The sequence below is a fragment of the Lissotriton vulgaris genome, chromosome 11 (genome assembly GCF_964263255.1).
Source record: "Lissotriton vulgaris chromosome 11, aLisVul1.2, whole genome shotgun sequence".
Lineage (NCBI taxonomy): Eukaryota > Metazoa > Chordata > Amphibia > Caudata > Salamandridae > Lissotriton > Lissotriton vulgaris.
Window position 1 is genome coordinate 200,875,140 of NC_141699.1, and position 19,678 is coordinate 200,894,817.

At 44.5% G+C, this 19,678-nt stretch overlaps 1 protein-coding gene across 3 annotated transcripts in view; it reads left to right on the forward strand.

Moving 5' to 3' along the window:
* Positions 1-19,678, forward strand: part of UBE3B (ubiquitin protein ligase E3B) — a 452,538-nt gene that overhangs the window by 98,931 nt on the left and 333,929 nt on the right. For all 3 annotated transcript variants that reach the window (XM_086943106.1, XM_086943107.1, XM_086943108.1), the window contains 2 exons: positions 4,086-4,255; positions 5,345-5,512. In XM_086943106.1, the coding sequence (XP_086799232.1) occupies positions 4,086-4,255; positions 5,345-5,512 (338 nt within the window). The remainder of the gene's footprint in view (positions 1-4,085; positions 4,256-5,344; positions 5,513-19,678) is intronic.

A 19,678-nucleotide genomic window follows, 5' to 3' on the forward strand; every position in this document is an offset into this window, starting at 1 on the left:
AATACTGTGTAGGATTTTATGCATAGTCTCTATGGTCGGTCTGCCCGTTTTGCCTCAGTAGCACGGAAAAAATGGGTGGAACTGACGTCATCATGCCGACGTGGTCCTCTAATGGCTCCGGTTACGTCGTGCTTATCTGCGTGCGGAGCCATGGCATTGTGATGACCTCGTTGGCGTGGAGAGCTAGGAAAAATAGGTGACTTTTTCACCAGGAACCTCGGGCTCGGACCTGACTGTAGTCTGGGAGGCCTTTAAAGTAACAATATACGGTATATGCATTGCAAAGGGGGGATGGCCTCTTGCAGGACATTCGAGGGACGTTTCGGGAAGTTGATGTTAAGTTAACTGAGGCCCAAGACTCGCAAAACCCAGGCTAGACTTCGGGACGTGGTCACAGAGTACCACTTGACTGCAGAACAAGAATGCCTGTTCCAATCTAAATAGCACAGAGCGTGTCAATATGGCAAGGGTGAACGGCCAGGGAGGGCTTTGACTTAGGCAGTGCAGGTTCCTAGGTTCGTCAACTATGTGTTGTAAGTAGAGGGCCCCAGTGGGTCTCTACACAGAGTCACTACGGAAATCCCCCTAACCTTCTCTACCTTTTACTCCATTCTTTACACCAAGCGCAGGACCCAACTAATTGACGTGCCCCCATATCTGGAAGACATTGCTTTGGGCTGGTTCAGCGACACACACAGCGAAAGCAAAAGCTATGGGGAGTCTTCCACTTTCCATGCGGGAAGCCACAAAGGCAGCCACACAATGTGAGGCCTATTGGCCTTTATCCCTAATAAATTGTGATGCGAAAATATTAGCAAAAGTACTGGCCAATCGTCTAAGTGTTCTAATGAAAGGCTTGGTCTTGCCAGACCCGTCGGGGTAAATACCAGGACAGGCCACGTCCCACAATCTGCATGCCCTCTTCGCGCTGCTACAGGAAAGAGACCCAGATTTGGACCCGGCTGCGGTCTTTTTAGATGTCACCAAGGTCTCCGACTCCCTGGAATGGGATTATTAGTTTGCAGTTCTGTGAAGGATGGGGGTTCCCCTCCCTCTTTTATTTTAATTGTGTGTGGCCCAGCTGTCCTGCGAGCCCTGGAGCACGGTGCAGATTAACTGCTGTTTCTCCCGGCTTTTCTCTGTCTTGCATGGAACCAGGCAGGGGTGCCCTGTATCGCCCTTACTATTTGCATTGGCAATCAAACCTCTGGCAGCGAGACTCTGACAACATCATAGGGACTATGCGCTGCATTACCCCACTCTACATTTACTAGTTTCCCTTTACATTGATGACATTACCCTCTATATTCGAAACTCACAAACTAGTCGAAATCCAATCCTATGGAAGTTTATCCGCTTTGGGGAGAAGTTTGGAGTGAAGATAAACTGGAGTAAATCCCAGATCTTTCCCGTCACTCCAAAAACCCTGATGTTCATACCAAATTACCCTGATGGTGTGGTGTGATTAGGAAATAAAATATTTGGTACACGCGGTCTGTAGGGACAGAGAGAAAAAGCTGCGAGCAAACTATGGAACTGCTATTGCCTCACTCATAGCATGTTTCATGCTGGATCTCTGCCACTTTCACTGGCAGGATGGATCTCTCCGCTCAAGATGATTGTCTTGCCAAAATTATTGTACTTATTTATTAACATACTAAACCTTGCGGGGTGTTATTTTTTCATATTCAACAGACACTCCTGACCCGGCTAGCATGGGGTGGCAAGCAGTCCAGGGTGAGCTGGCAATGCTTACCCAACCCTTCTTGAGGGGAGGTTTTGAAGCTCCAGATATGGAGTTATACTACCTGTGTGCTCAAACCCGTTTCACGACATATTGGTTCTGACTGCCCACCTTTATGCCCCATCTAGCGATCGAACGAGGTTACATGGCTCCCATCCCCACTGCTACTTTTCTGGGGGTGAAAGTCCCTGGAGAGGGTACTTTTTTCTCCACTGTAGCATGCACCACACCCATGTGGTGAGGATTTGCCAGGCAATTTAATAAACCCTTACTATATTACATGTTAGCGCCCCTCCCATTCCTTCATTTAACCCCTGTCACTCATGAGACAGCCTGTCTTAATATGCTACAAAAACGGGGGTATAACGACCTGGGGGGATATCTACCGCAACAGAATTTTTAAGGACCATGCGACATTGCTGACTGGTGCGGTGGCTACACCGTTAGAGAAATTCTTATATATTAGGCGCCAACACAACGTCAAAACTGTCACCACCACTTTCCCTCATATACCCCCGACGTTACATACAGTACACTGATTACTACAGGCCACGGAACTCGCACATGCGGTCTCTCTGCTCTACTGGGCCTCCCAGACAGAGTGTCCTGAGGTTCTGAGCAACTCACGAGCTGGATTCAGAACTGGACACGCCACTTACAGATAGTTGTCAACAAAGAGGCAAGATCTCAGCTAGTAGCCACCTGCTGATTATACACTTTTAAGTTTATACATAGGGTCTATTACACACTGGCAAGCCTCTACAGATACAAATTGCGTCCTGTTGGCCGTTGTGGCAGGTGCGGGCATGAGGGGGCAGGCTTCCTGCATCTTGCGCGGGGCTGCACAGTGACACAAGAATACAGGTCAAAGTTCCTGACTGCCCTGTCCTGAATGGTGGACACCCACATTCACTTCTCCCCAGGCAAGCCGCTACTGGGTTACACGGAGGGCATCGAAGCCCCCTACAGAAAATTCATATAATTGGGGCTGCTCCTGGGGAAGAGGAGAGTGGCATGCAGGTGGGGGCGGGGAGGAGCTCCCAAGTTTAAAGACTTGCTGGACGACCTTATATACTGCAGTTCTGCAAAGACCAATTAACTACATATGCCGAGCTACAGCTCTTGACTTCAAGACCTCGTGACATATGGGACCCACTAGTAACATATCTGCGGGAAGACCCTGACCGTGTCACCACAGAACAGCCATGATCACATTCTACCCTCCAATTTCTGGGACTAACAGCAGGCTTCTATATTGACAGAGCGGTTATACAGCCTAGCTAAGTCTCTTTCCTGAGATGAGGACTGTCCACCACTCTGACAAGCCCCAGACAACATTACTGGGTGCGTCGTGGGCTAATCATAAAATGCTGCACTTCTGATTCCGAACTGAGACATCGCGATACATCTTATCAACCCTTTACAAGAAGCACAGGGGAATGGTTGATATTGAACTTGTATATGTGTGATGGAGTATGGATATATAGCAGAACCAACAAATGTATGTGCACTGTTATACCTTGGTACAAAAACTCAATAAAGAAATAAAAAATAAATTATTCAGAACATCATTTTGTTAACAGTTCCAATATTCAAATGAACTTTTATTTGAGACCTCAGTGCTTCAGTGGTACACCTCTGTGCCTCGAGCTTCAGCCTGGGCCATAAATATGACTGAGGACTGATCATTATCAGGGCCTGCTATCTGCATCCTGATGATAATAATGTAAAATAAACACAGCCTTCCTTTAACTTTTAAAGGAAAATATTACCTTGTGCTTATTTAAAATCGAACCCACAGCTGTGAGCTACTCTGAGGGTGTCTTGGAGCTACTGGTAGCTTGTGATCAACTGGTTGGAGACACCTGCATTAAGCCATGTAACCTCTCACACATTACACAACACCAAAAGCATGGAGAGTATTACTCATAAACTAAATTGCAAAAAGTATCACAAATTATCTATCAACAGTTTATTATAATTCATCTTCATGTTCCATCTAAATGCACGCCTTAAAACATATATCAATCTCTATAGATTTAAGGGGTGTTTTTAGATGGAATAAGAAGATGAATTATAATAAAATGTTGATCTATAATTTGTGATATTGTTTGCAATAATTTGGTTTGAGAAATGCTCTCCATGCTTTTGGTGTTGTATAAGTATTTTTTTGTTTTGCACCCTCTTTGCAAATCGTCTATTTGTATACTTGTAAGTGTTATGGCTTTTTATGTCGGAGCCAAAAATGCCTAATCTGAGACCTTAATATTTGTACTTCTCAAAATAGCTGGTTATGAAGTGCACTTGTGCTGATTCACTTTATTTTTACTATCTTTTCCAGTTTAAATGAATCCATGCCTTTGCTGACCAAACAGCTGCAGCACCTCTGGGGGGTACACATGATACGTATTTTATTTAGTGATGTCTTGAGTAAAAAACTTCCAGAAAATCAAGACATGCCGAGCACCTCGACGCACAACACTTCTCCTCAGAACAGCTTGCCTATGAAGAGTAAGTTTGTTTCAGAAAACACAAGTTTAAGTGTGTGAGGTGGCTCAATAGCAATGATGTGGCCCTCATTTTTACACCCACATTTCGTTATAGTCATGTTTGTTTGCCCTGATATTTAACCTGATCGCAGTAGGCTCTATTATGAGTTGCCAGTGCAAAAGGACTCAATAATTCTGGAGAAAGCAGGTTATTCCCCATTCCGAGGACTTTAACTTTTAATGCAGATTATTTAATTGAAAGATACTGCCTGCTATCTCCCCGCATAGGTAATTTGAAACTCATAATAATGTCCAGTGTGTCTAGAAATCCAGAGGCTTCTCCTGTGGTGGTTGTTTGTCAATAGATTTGACGAGGCACCTACACCTTTATAAGAATGATGAACATCAAAGTTGAGTTTGTGTCGGATAATAAGATTAAAACTATGGCTACACTTCCAATCATTGTTATTCTTACTGATAATCGAGTACTAATCGGTAATACTCAAGCTAAGTATTGTTGTGTATTTTCTCCTAACCAGTTTTCAGTAGGATAACCATTCACATCCATAGCAGAAGCCAATCCTGAGAAGTTCTAATGTGATGTGTATGTTTCAGGGTAAATACAAACTGCAAATATTTTACCAAACTATTTGAGTAATATTAAACGCATTCTTGAATAGTAAGAGAAAGGCTTAGGGACTGTTTCATATGATAATAGATATTTATTTTTTTATATTGGGATTGTTATTTTTTGGTATTATTCAGGTTATTTTGGATCCTTTTTAAAATGAAAGTGGCACAGATTGCCACCGATTCCTTGGGTATAGTGTGAATAAAAGTTGATCAGCAGTTTTTATTTAGATGAAGGACTTTCATTTCGATGCATTCTGATCCTTGAAAAAAATATTATTAAAATGGCATATGTGGGTTCTGTGTATAGTAAGCTGGTGATTCCTGTTATAGTTAGTAGATGTTTGGCGAGCTTGAACAGATTTTTCGAAACACAGTTTGATAATAATGCCACTAATGGTAGAATTAGGCTACCAAAATACATTTTCTCGACAGTTTAAGAGCCAGTTTCCAGTAAAAAATTGTCTACCTTTTTTAATAGATCTTTTCAAGCGTGCATTCCAAAAGTCAGCATCAGTACGAAATATTCTCAAACCAATAGGAGGGAAACGTGTAGATTCACCTGAGGTACAAAAGGTCTGCAGTATCTGTGTCTTGTACCAGACAGCTCTTACAACATTAACACAGATCCGCCTGCAAATACTTACAGGTTAGTTTTGTTTCTCTTGCAATTATCTCCCCGTTTTTTGGTTGTGCAATTATTCTTCTGCAGACTACTCTTTTTTTATAGGCGAGTACAGTGCTCCATCTAGGGATTACCTTTCAGCATAGTTATTAATTCTTTATATCCTATTTGTCTCCAGGTTATGAAACAAGAGTTTGGTAAGGACATGCAGTGTTTCTTTTTGTTTTAAACAATAATGTTCATTTTCTCCTACCAACCAGTTGAAGAAATATTTGAATGCGGGAAACACTGCAACACTATATGTAACAGAGGCAGCATTCGCACCACTGTAATTAATCTTGACACAGCATTCAAAATGAAAAGCAGATTTGCATTGCTAATAACTTTTCCATTCCTTTGCCAGACTGTATCAAACTTTGCCAGAATATTATAAGGGATTTACTTTGATGCTGCTAAATTTGGTGCAGACCGCTAAAAGTAATTCAAAGTAAAAAAGGGGATGGAGTGCAAAAAAGTGGTTTGAATTGAAATTCCTAAAGAGAACTTTCTCTGTAAAACAACACATAAATGGCTGACCAAAAATGTGTCTGATTCGGAAAGCATGTTGGTTTTGGCCTCATTCGATGCCTTTTCCAGGTTTCAAGAATATTAATCCAACAATCTCTTTTTTAGAAAAACATACAACTATATCACTAAGGTCTATTTGAGAAGGTTAGAAGAAAATTAAAACTCTGAAGGAAGAGTTGCGATTAGAGGAATATTCCTGAAATAAAAAAAATAAAAAATATGAACATTTTCCTCAGGCCTGCCATCCCGTTTCTCTCAGATCTGATGAAAAATATCAAGATGTTCATAAAGCAAAGAAAGGAAAACGAAACAAATGGTTAGATTTTACGCATTAAGAATGGTCCCTAAAGTAGGCTAAACACCACTAACAAACAATATATGCTCTTTTTAAGGTTGAAATAAAGCCGCATTTTGATGTTCGTGAGGTAATTTGAATTTTTATGGTCAAGAAATGTCCCCTAACGTGTACCCCACCGTCTCCATGTACGTGCTTACAGTGCATGTAACTTCTCTCCTCGACCAGCTATGAAGACGCACATACATTTGCGTCCAACGTTAACATGTCCTCTTTCAGATCCACCATGAATGGATTAATAATTCAGTTCCTAAGTATGCCTTGCCAACGTCTTTTCATGGTGCACTTTCACGTTTTCCTAGCCCTACAGAGCTAGGCCCTGATTTCTGCCATCGAGCCCTTTCTGCTCTCTGCCTCCTGAAAGCTGCAACGTGGGATACATCCCTGACCTCTGTCCTACTCCCTGCGTGGCGAGCGGTGCCCGGCTCGGCCTGCTTGCCTGCCAAAGACAGTATTTTGCCTTCAAGTTATCAGTATAGCCGAGCTCAGCTCCTCGAAAACACATTCCAGTCTAGCAGAGTAGATAAACAATCCCCGGCTGCAGAGCAAAGGGCCCGGCCTTTCTGTCTCCATGCAAGTAATTCATTGCTCCCGTTACCATGGTAGGCCCATGGCCCCTCGCATTACACGCAGACACGTAGTCACATATGCACGCATTAATAGTCAGTATAGAGTAGCCTCTTCCCAAGAGACCTTTCCTTCTAGATAATATAGTTCCCCAAACACAAGATATCAGATATGATTTGGGAACGAGTCGATCTGACATGCCAGACTTCTGTCTCTTCCTCTAGTGCTAAATGTCAAGTCCCCTGCACCCTCCAGCCTCACGTCAGTCACACGTCATGCCGCTGCGCGCGCATCTTTGCTACAGATTTCTGCTGACATTGTAAGATTCCTCTATGTATCCACCCACTTGTGACACTTTCATGTGACGTTTCTAGCACACACCTCTGAGTACGCCCTCGTGCACGCCTTCTGTTATGCACATGTGTTCTTATCTCGTTTCTCTCAGCTGTTACGCCTTCTGTATCCATCACCACTATATGCATTGACTATATATATTGTACTCTGTTAATAAAGTATTGTCTATCCCTTCCTGAACCTTAGCGGTGAAAGGAACATGATACCATGGTTCGAACCATTCCATTTTATGGAATAAAACCCTTATAACTCAGATACCACGGACTCTGCCTCTCATTTCCGAGTGAGTTATTTTATTGAACTTTACCGCATAGAAATTCCGACGGTAAATATTTATTTACCACATTAATTTGGTGCCCGAATAGGGACCCCTCCCCCTCCCCACGCGCCGGTAGGTGCGTCGCAGGCTTTGCCCCCTGCCACAGCCGTGACGGACAATTACGCGTACCCGCAGGATTTCCTGTATCTCCCTCAGGCCTACGGAGGTGACGGAGACTGCGATCAGCATCCAGACGAGGCGGTGAGGAGTGCGGAGGATCCCGATCAGAGCCCAGCAGAGAGAGCAAGGTCCGAGGTGTCTAGAGGCCCACCAGTTCCGACGTGCCTGTGACGTCACGAGTCGAGTCGAGTCCAGTCCGGTCCAGTCCAGACGAGTTTCCGAGGCCTTCCGTTCCGTGCTTCCTGGTGAGTACCGTTGCTGGGGACGCATCTAGACGGGTGCATTACTATGTATCCGGTCAAGACGGGTTTGGGTACACAGACCCGGTCTGCACTGTTTTAGCAGTGTATCTGTACTGTTTAGCAGTATATCAAGTAATTCGTGTCTTCAACGGTTCGATTTTGTTTTCGTTATAGAATTCATGTATAGTCAATGTTCAAAATGTTTCTATGTGATTAATGTCGTGGTATGAGTGACTGTTTGATCTACATTACTGTGTTTCTGTGTAAAAATTGTGTTCAAGTTCGAGTAAGTGTCAAGTGCCAAAGTATCAAGATGCCATTGTTCTCAAAGTTAAGACAGTTAGGAACTAGGAAAGGGATACTAGAGGAAGCAATTCCTGTCCCACCTAGGGACACTCCCGGAAATTTTATGTATCATAAACACGGCTTAGATGCCATATTATATCTAGATTTATGGGTCGATTATACTAAGAACCTAGACGAGAAATATAGATGGCCCGTTACAGGGACATGGGATGCAGATTGCATCATGAGAGTAGAAGAAGCGCTATGGAAAAAGAAAGCCAGACAATCTCAGAAAGACGCTATAGAATTGTGGCGTAAAGAATCGCATAGACGTACAGAGAAAGAATTCAGAAAAGCAGAAAAACGTAGAGAAGATTCAGATAAAGCTCGAGAAAACGAACTAGTTGAAGAAGGAATACGAGTTAAAGTAGAACAAGTAGACCGACAACGAAACACTCTTGTGAATGGTATGTATCCTCTTTTGGCCGAGGGTTTACCTAAGGCCACTCCGGAAATACCGAAAGATCTGCCCCCTCCATTGGTTCCGACTAAATTACGTCACAAGACCGCAGCAGACATTTTTATTTCGTCCTACTTGGATGATGTAGCTCCTACATATACTACTGCACCTGCCCATGTACCCGTACCACCTGCACCTGCTGACGTCCACCTACCCCATGATCATCTACCCCCAGGTCCGCAACAGCAGATCACTCCAGGTCCGCTACCCGCACCCGCTCCCGTTGTTCCCCCCGGTATTCAACAACTGCATCCATCTAATCCTTTTGGGACTGGCGTGGTCCAGGATCCAACCCAGCTACAGCAGGTACCGACCCTACAGCCAGGTTATGCTCAAGCCTCCGCTTCAGGAGGTGCTACAGGAGGTTATCAAACACCCCCACCGTTACACCGAGTGACAATGAGAGAGTTAGCAAAGGCTCGGACACCTAAAGGTGCACCGGCCGAACAACTTAGAAGAGAACTTACAGACTGCAGATATGACCCAGTGCCTGGTACGACAGGACCCATGTTGTTAGCGTCCCTACGTTTGAGACGCGTTACAGATTATTTGATGTTACTACCAGAAATGCCAGAACATCTAGACAAATTGTATTATTTTATTAGAACAGGAGAAGGACCGGAGTGTGTTGCTGCAGCCATGTCACGTCAGAAAGTTGAGAACAAAGGTTTAATAATGCGATTTTTGGTAAATTGTTTAATAAGAGAACAAGATCAGGCAGGTTTTCCACAAAGTGAGATGAATAGACTGAATAGATGGAGCCAGAATATGGCGGAAGGTAAACATGATAAGGAGAACAGTGTACATACTATGGTTAGAAAGATCCGTAAAGAAATAATAGATATACATGCCCGCAGAGAACCTGAAGAGCAACTAGAGTCAGATGACGGGAAAACATCAGAGGAGGAAGAACAACCAGAAACCACAGCAGAAACGTCGCAATTAGCAACTAGCGACATGATAGCATATGTAGGTAAGGGGAGATACCTTAAGAAAACAATACGTCCAGAAAGCAAAAGACTTTTTCTCTCTGCTATATCAAATCCGAGTTCTCCTGAACATATGTTTCAGGCTACCGATAAAATACTTCAAGATCGAATGGGGTACCATGTACTCAATTCCATGGATGAACAAGAACTAGCCCGGTCCGCAGTACAATGGGCTGACAATCCTAGTACATATAATGATGATGCAGTAGCACAGACATTTTTGAACCTCTCCCCTGATGAACAGAAATTAGCTGGTATATACATGATTCAGCATCTCATTACGTTGTTCAAAAGCCAACATTCTGATCCAGGTCCCTTACCGGATATATTGATAGAACTACTCTCGAATAGATGGAGAGGCCGAGGTACTGATTTAATTAAGGAAATTCTAGAACATCGACACAAATATAGTGCCTTCCTGAAACCACAGTTTATTTCAGCTCCACCACCCCCAGAAAGAAAAATGTTTTACTTCGACAGACAGAATCCTTTACGAGAAGTACATCCAGTCAGGAATGCTGATGATACCCTTACACGTGTGTATGTATACACGCCTATCACTAAAATGGAATTATTGGAAATGAAGAAAATAGTGCCCAGTCATGATAGAGACCCTGCAGGTTTTCACCGAGAAATTAAAGATATGTTACTCATGGGCGATTACACGTATTCGGATATTATGAAAATGTTAAAGGTACTGTTGCCTGCAGGAATTTACGAGAAACTAAAGGAGAAAGAATGGGAGGTGGGAGACAAAAAGATTGATTGGGCTGCATTAGAAGTCGAAGAAAAAGGTCGTACCCCAGGGTTAGGCCTTGGGGATAAAGCTAAAGCATTACCAGGTTTATTAGTACAGGTTTTGCCTAGACTGTTAGCAACTAAAAAGGAAGACTGGGACGCAATCTCAGCCTGTAAGCAGAAACACGATGAAGACACTAGTGATTTTTATTCTAGATTCGAGAAATGTTTTATTATCAACAGTGGCCCGAAAACAAGTAGCGAGTCATACCCACACCTTTTTGTGTCAAAATTAGTCGAGAATTCCCTGCCTCAAGTTAAGAACCGTGTTTTGAAAGTCGAAAGCACATGGCAAGCAAATACGCCTTCCCAAATGTTACAAATGTTACAGTATCACCAGAATAGAATTAGGGAAGAACAAGACCACGAACAGAGACGTATGAAAGATACGAAAATGAAAATGTTAGTTGCTCAGTCAGTTCCAGCTGACGGTCAGAAAAGGGGTATGACACAGTCTAATAATACGGCGGCTCCCGTTAAAGGGACATGCAACTATTGTAAACAGCCAGGTCACTATGTGAATGAATGTACAGTTCTGAAACACAATATAGCAACAGGCAAAACTAAAGAGAGACCACGTCAGCCTAGACAGGACCAGGTCCAACATCAGGTCCAGCAACATATTCCACAGAACGTACAGCCTATGCCTGCTCCACAACAGACAGTACAGACAGTAGCGGTACCACATCCACAGCCCATTGCCGCGACACAGCAAGTTTCACAGCAGATGTACCAGTATGCACAGTCTGATTACCCCGATTATCAGCGATACTCATGAAACAGCCTAGAGAGGGAGGTTGGCTTGCCTCTCATTGAAGTTCCTGTAGATCAAGAGGGTCCTTATGTACATAGTCAAGTATTAGGAAAAGATAGAAAGTTTTTGATTGACACGGGGCAAGTCGAACAACAATAAGTCACGACGAGGTTCCAGGGGCACCCCTCTCAGGCTCACAGAATGTTTCCCTTGGATTTTCAGGACAGCCTATTGTTAATGAAGTATCGAAACCCGTTCCCCTAGCAGTTGGTCCATTGTCACGTACTACAGACTTATTGCTCACGAAATCATGTCCAGAAAACTTGTTAGGTATCAAGACACTAAAAGCTCTAGGAGCAGTGATATGTTGTTCTCCGGAAGGAGTTAGACTGTTTTTGCGTGACTTTAAGGGTCACTATGTATTACGAGATTTTGATGTCAGATTGAAAAATGTACCAGAACATTTGTGGGCGCAAGGCCCAACTGATGTAGGTTGTATGCACATTACACCATACCGTGTTACACTCAAGCCAGGAGTTGTATTACCCCGAATCCGACAATACAAGTTACCACCAGATGCTGTAGTGGCTTTACTGGAAATCATTGAAGAGCTCATTGCACAGGGAGTGGTTGTAGAAACCGACTCCAATCTATGTAATTCCCCTATCATTCCAATTCTTAAACGTACGGATCCAAATGCACCTCCAGTTTATCGATTAGTTATCGATTTACGAGAACTGAATAAATGTATTGTACCACAATATCCTGTGGTCCCCGACATTTCGTCCCTTTTGACTGCTATTGATTCAGAGGCGACGTTCTTTACTGTAATTGATCTCAAGAACGCCTTCTTCAGTGTCCCCATTGATCCGGAAAGCCAATATCTTTTCGGATTCTGTTTAAATGGCCGTAGCTTCAAATTTGCACGCGCACCTCAAGGATTCACAGAAAGCCCCAGCATCTACAGCCAAGCTTTGAAAAGACAGACAGTATTCACATGCCAGTTAACACTGCCCTACTCCAGTACGTCGATGATTTGTTGATCACCGCCCGGAGTGAACCAGAATGTGTGCAAGCATCACTGATAGTTTTGTATTTTCTGGCTGACAAGGGACACAAGGTGTCCCCTTCGAAGCTACAATTCTGTGTTCAGCAAGTGGTGTACCTTGGGCACTTGCTCCAAGAGGGGGAGACAGCTAACACCTGACCGCATTCAGTTAATTGCACACTTACCGCAACCCAAGACACAAAAGGAAGTGCGGGCCTTCATTGGCCTCACCTCTTACTGCAGACAATGGATTCCCCAGTACGCATTTCTAGCCAAGCCACTTATACAGTTGACAACACAGGAGGCAGCGACTTCGACTGTCCTCCCTTGGACTCAGGAACACACACACAGGCCTTTGATGAATTAAAGAAAGCATTATGTCAAGCACCAGTTTTAGCGACACCATGTTACAGCAAACCTTTTACACTTTTCGTTACAGAACGTGATGGCACAGCATTATCTGTCCTCACACAAGACCAAGCAGGTTCACATAAGCCGTGTGCTTATTTTTCGAGTACATTAGACCCAGTAGCCCAGGCTCTGCCTGCGTGCTTAAAATCAGTTGCAGCGACAGCCCTAGCAATCCGACAAAGTGATTCCATAGTGTTAGGACATCCCCTGACAGTGCAAGTTCCACACTCTGTGGAAGTTCTTTTAAACAGAACACAGACTCAACACTTGACTATAGCACGACTAACAGGTTATGAATTGACATTGTTCCAGCCACACATAGAAATCAGACGCTGCAATATACTCAATCCTGCCACATTGTTACCCTCGAACACAACAGATCCAGCTCCACATGACTGTATAGAGATCATTAATGCAGTAACAAAGCCCCGACGAGACTTGACAGATGTTGCACTGACTAACCAAGACCTGACACTTTACGTGGATGGTTCATGTATGAGAACAAGCACAGGAGAATTAGTGGCCGCATATGCAGTGACCACTGAAACTGAAGTCAAAGAAACACACCGTATTGATACACTGTCTGCTCAAGCTGCAGAGCTCATTGCTCTGACTCGAGCCTGTATAGTAGCCAAGAACAGGAACGTTAACATATACACAGATTCACGTTATGCATTTGGAGTTGTACACGACTTCGGTGTACTCTGGCAAGAAAGAGGTTTCTTGACCTCTCACGGAGCCAAGATCCAGCATGGTCCCCTCATTCAAGGATTGTTAGAAGCAATACATTTGCCATCAGCCATAGCTATCATGAAATGCAAAGCACATACTAAAGTTACAGACATTATTTCCCAGGGTAACGACCTGGCCGATCGAACCGCGAAACACACAGCTCTGACTCACACACATGCAGCTGATATGACAAAGACAATAGTTCCGACACCGACACATTGCATGACAGTTAAGGATCCCGCACTAGATGTAATTGACATACAGACACATGCTACTCCAGACGAAATAAAGAAATGGACTGAACTAGGAGGGATCCAGACAGACCAGGGATGGATGACGAAGGGAAAAGCCACATGGTTTCTCCCCGACTCTATGGTTCAAGTTATGATTAACACCGCACATAGTCCAGCACACTTAGGAGAAAAAGCCATGTTAGACAGTTTACAGAATCTCTGGTACAACAAACATTTACGAGCAGCAGCAAAACAGAAAGTGCGTACTTGCATGATCTGTTGTCAGTTCAACCCAGGTAAAAGCATTCCTGTAGAGCAAGGTGGATTTCATCCTCCCGATCACCCTTTTGAAGTCCTCCAGATGGATTATATCCAGATGGAACGATGTCGAGGATTCAAATATGTCCTCGTAGTTGTATGTGCCCTTTCCCGTTGGACAGAAGCATATCCAGTCCCAGATTACACTGCTCCGACCACTGCCAAACAGTTGGTTCGTGAATTCTTCCCACGGTACGGTTTGCCTCGTGTCGTGTACTCAGACAACGGTCAGCCATTCTCGTCCGAGCTAATGAAGCAGGTATCACTCCTGCTAGGATATCAGTGGAAGTTCCACTGCGTCCGACATCCCGAGGCAGCAGGTCTCGTAGAGAGACACAATCAGACACTGAAAACAAGTCTTGCCAAGATTTGTGCCGAGAAAGGGGTTGACTGGATAGTCGCCTTGCCAGTTGCATTGTTTTATATGAGAATGGTCGCACACTCTAGAACAGGGCTATCCCCGTACGAGGTGGTCTTTGGTAGGCCACCGAATATGTGGGGGACGCCTCTGCCTCGTAAGATCACAGATGTTGACTGTAATATGCTGACAGATTACCTTGCTTCCTTGATGTCTGCACTACAATCATGTTGTTCACAGGTGGCTGCAGCCTTTCCCGACAACACCGAGGTGAAGCCACACGAGATCGTCCCCGGAGACCACGTGTTTACCTGGAATTTCGACAGGAGGAGTCCGCTGGAGCCCCGCTGGCAGGAGCCGAAGCTTGTTCTACTGACCACAAGGACAGCAGTGAAGGTGGAGGGCCGCAAAGGCTGGCTCCACTCCAGCCACATCAAGAAATACTACGGACTGCCGCCAAATTCTGACTCCCAGCCCTGCCCCGTTTCAGAGACTGATACTAAACTCCCCCTGGTAGAGAAAACTCCTTCTCAAGAATTTCGTATGAAATTGAGGTCTAGCAAGTCAGACAGTTTAATTGTTTAAGTCCTCCCCTAGGTGAAGCGGTTAGACAGGTTCCTGACATGTACAAGTTAGACCCCAATAGAGAGAGAGATAAACAGATCAAGAAACAGAAACATTGTAAATCTCTCCGGAGTTATTTCATCATCACGTTATTGATTGTTTTTTCTGAGTCTTATGGTCATTGGCATAAGTGTATTATTACATATCTTCTTTCCTATTGCACACTCTACTCTTAATAACACTGCAGAGCACACGTTCAGTGAACTGCCTCCACATGAATTGTCTTATAGACTTGCGCTGCGCAACAATACATTCATCAGTATGTTACACCATTCCCATCAGACCAGCAATGCTACAAATTGTTGGATATGTGGCCGACTCCCTCCCTATCAGAAATACAAAGGAGCTCTGCCCCTCTTCCCGTATCCGTTTACGCATAATGGTTCCTGTGGTGCCTGGTTCAGCTTAATTAATTCTGTAGACACTGATTCCATAGTTTACCAAGGCAATTGGGTATGGGGAAATCTGAACACAGTCATGCATCAAGCATGTTTCCCAGACAAGGAGGGTCTCCCACAAAGGACAGGGACCGATCTAGAAAACGAAGTATATGGATTAGGTAATTATACACTTAACCTCATGATTCTGAATGTCCAGTCTGAAACCGAACCAGACTTGCCCTCTATGTCAGTGTTACCCGTTAAAGGCGAATTATGTGTCAAAAAGAATGGTTCAATACACTTAGGTCATAGTGAATGTACTACTGTGATCGAATTCAGTGATAAGGGCAAGTCCACATTCAAAGCTTCCCGTCATTCCTATTTCATTTGTGGTCATACCGCATACATACGTTTACCTCTAGATTGGGATGGTACTTGTTACATTGCATTCCTACTGCCCCCTGTTTTTCTAGCTCCTCCTGATTACCATAGAAATCGTCAGCTTATACATACTAGACACAAGAGAGAACTCCCAATTGTAGATCAGACTGAAACAGCATGGGAACAATATACAGATTTCAATAGAGGATTCTTTTTCTTTTTAGGACCTGTCTCGAATAGTAAATTGATACGAAAATTGACCAGAACCCTTGAAGCAGTAGTGAACGAAACTACTTCCGCCCTAGGTAACTTAACGGAGGAACAGTCTGCTATAAGACTTGTTGTTCTTCAGAATCGTCTCGTCCTTGACGTCATCCTGGCCAATAGGGGCGGGGCTTGTAGAGTCATCGGATCGAGTTGCTGTGTTTTCATTCCAGAAAATGCACCGTCAGTATATAGAGCCATATCCCGTCTTCATAAGATCGCTAATCAGATTCATCAGAATCCAGGCACCTGGACTTGGTCCGGTTGGTTCTGGAGTACGATATCAGCCTGGGGATGGAAGCTACTTTCTTTCCTAGGGATTATATTGGCCATAGTATTCAGTTGTTGTCTCTGCATTCAATGTGGGCCCGCGATATGTGGCTTGTGTGCCACAGCCTGCATTCCCCGTTCAAGTTCATGCTCTACATCCCGCCTGAGAAAGGATGAGCAAATGATGTTATATGAACAGATAGATGGATTAATGAAGATCGATATATCATGAAGGGTCCGTAGGGGACAAGGAGGGAATGAGGTAATTTGAATTTTTATGGTCAAGAAATGTCCCCTAACGTGTACCCCACCGTCTCCATGTACGTGCTTACAGTGCATGTAACTTCTCTCCTCGACCAGCTATGAAGACGCACATACATTTGCGTCCAACGTTAACATGTCCTCTTTCAGATCCACCATGAATGGATTAATAATTCAGTTCCTAAGTATGCCTTGCCAACGTCTTTTCATGATGCACTTTCACGTTTTCCTAGCCCTACAGAGCTAGGCCCTGATTTCTGCCATCGAGCCCTTTCTGCTCTCTGCCTCCTGAAAGCTGCAACGTGGGATACATCCCTGACCTCTGTCCTACTCCCTGCGTGGCGAGCGGTGCCCGGCTCGGCCTGCTTGCCTGCCAAAGACAGTATTTTGCCTTCAAGTTATCAGTATAGCCGAGCTCAGCTCCTCGAAAACACATTCCAGTCTAGCAGAGTAGATAAACAATCCCCGGCTGCAGAGCAAAGGGCCCAGCCTTTCTGTCTCCATGCAAGTAATTCATTGCTCCCGTTACCATGGTAGGCCCATGGCCCCTCGCATTACACGCAGACACGTAGTCACATATGCACGCATTAATAGTCAGTATAGAGTAGCCTCTGCCCAAGAGACCTTTCCTTCTAGATAATGTAGTTCCCCAAACACAAGATATCAGATATGATTTGGGAACGAGTCGATCTGACATGCCAGACTTCTGTCTCTTCCTCTAGTGCTAAATGTCAAGTCCCCTGCACCCTCCAGCCTCACTTCAGTCACACGTCATGCCGCTGCGCGCGCATCTTTGCTACAGATTTCTGCTGACATTGTAAGATTCCTCTATGTATCCACCCACTTGTGACACTTTCATGTGACGTTTCTAGCACACACCTCTGTGTACGCCCTCGTGCACGCCTTCTGTTACGCACATGTGTTCTTATCTCGTTTCTCTCAGCTGTTACGCCTTCTGTATCCATCACCACTATATGCATTGACTATATATATTGTACTCTGTTAATAAAGTATTGTCTATCCCTTCCTGAACCTTAGCGGTGAAAGGAACATGATACCATGGTTCGAACCATTCCATTTTATGGAATAAAACCCTTATAATTCAGATACCACGGACTCTGCCTCTCATTTCCGAGTGAGTTATTTTATTGAACTTTACCGCATAGAAATTCCGACGGTAAATATTTATTTACCACATTCGTGAACAGCAGGTGAAACAAAGAACAAAATAACAAGCCGCAGAGCCACTGAGCTCAGTGCATTAGAGTTTGGGCTTTTGCTGAGTTGTGCACAACTTCTTTCAGGCCTTTCATTGAAAGCAAGTAGAAATAACCTGAAAAGGGTTAGTGGTGCTGACCTCCGTGCCCTTGCCTGTGCTTGCACACTCGCCTTCTGTTCAAAGCAGCTGTACTCGATCACCGAGCAACCCCACTTGTCCTAGCTGCCGTCTGTCATCGTACAAGCACTATAGCTGCCTTGATAACATTCCCTTGGGGCCCTAACTCCCAACTGTGCCTAAAGGCTTAGGAGGGGAGAGGGCGGGGGGTCAATCGGGCAGGAGCAATTGGGCTCCCTCCCTCTCGTAGATAGTTGCATGGTGGGTGAGTGTCATCAAGGTGGCGGTTGCTTTTGGTTTTTGGCTTGTCTTGGCGGTGGTGGGAACTTGGGGCTGGGGCTGGTGCTGGTTTCTTGGAGTGATCGAGTGGGAAGGTGGGGCAAGGGGCCCACTCAAATTTTCCCACAAATGCGCCTAATTGTGTTTACCTTCAACTAACTTTATCCAGCTGCCTTCATCCAACATTCTCGCCTCCTCAAGATTGCCATTTTGAGTGGTTGATCTACTTTGAATTTACTAAGACATTAGTCTCAATTAGCTTACTGGTACATATCGACCTGTAGTAACCTGAAATACTTACATTTGCACAGAATTCATTTCAAGTGATTTAATACAAGTGTGAGAAGTTGGCCTGGCATATGATGTCCACTATTCTAGTGGGCACCTTGCACCTGTCCAAACAACCCTTATTGATGGTAGGTTTAAGACAACCTTTATAGAAAGCTATCCTAGCGGTAGCTGTGGAGAGCAGCCTTCAGGCTGTCTTGAAGGTATGTAAAGCAGCTTGTTTTACCAGTCTATAATCTCTTGAATGATCAAATGAAAGTACACCACACAAGGTATATATTAAATATATATATGTATTTATTCTAAAGACAACCCCTCTAGTCTGTTTATGAGGCTAGAGGCAAAAGTACAATTCTAGAACTTTAAATAGAACACAGTAAATAGCACAGTATACGTTTTGCCCTAGGGGCCTCACAAACCATATACTAAAATAGTGGTATAAGAACAACAAGAGGGATAGAAGTGAGGCCTAGGGCCTGTAGAACCGCTGGGGCAACCGGGAACCACCCAAGGTAGGGACGCAGGAGACCCACGGGGACGCATGCAATGTCTAAACACAGCCACGAATCACCATTGACTACTATGGAGGAAAAGCAAGTTACAATTTTAAAGATTAAGGACACTTTGGAGTGAACTACGATGGAACCCCCTTTAGACTTACATACTTCAAAAGTCAAGACCCACGGGAGCACCGGAGTACTCGTGTTACCTCACCCAGGGAAGCCGGGTGCATAGGTGTCTTTTGGTGTCTGGTTTCGTCGTCGATTCCAATGGAGAGCTGCGAAGAACTGCTGCAGGCGAACAGAGGAAAAGTGTCCGGGTGGATCGGTGATCTGAAGAACCTGAAAGCAGAGGGGACAGAGTCTGGATCACAAGCCAGTGACCAGGAAGGCGACAGGAGGATGCCAGCTGATTTCGGGTGCTTTCAAGTGAAGTAGGTGAAGCTTGACTCTTCAGCCACGAGGTCCAGGAGACTTCGACGACGACCAGGAGCTGGATTCGAGCTGTCCCATGTCGGATGTCTGCTGCAGCGTCCGGATCCGGATTGGACCCAACAAGCCTTGACAACAGCAACCCACGCAAGAAGACAAGATTGGCTTTGGTGCAAACCAGCAAGGTCTGAGGGACTCACCCTTT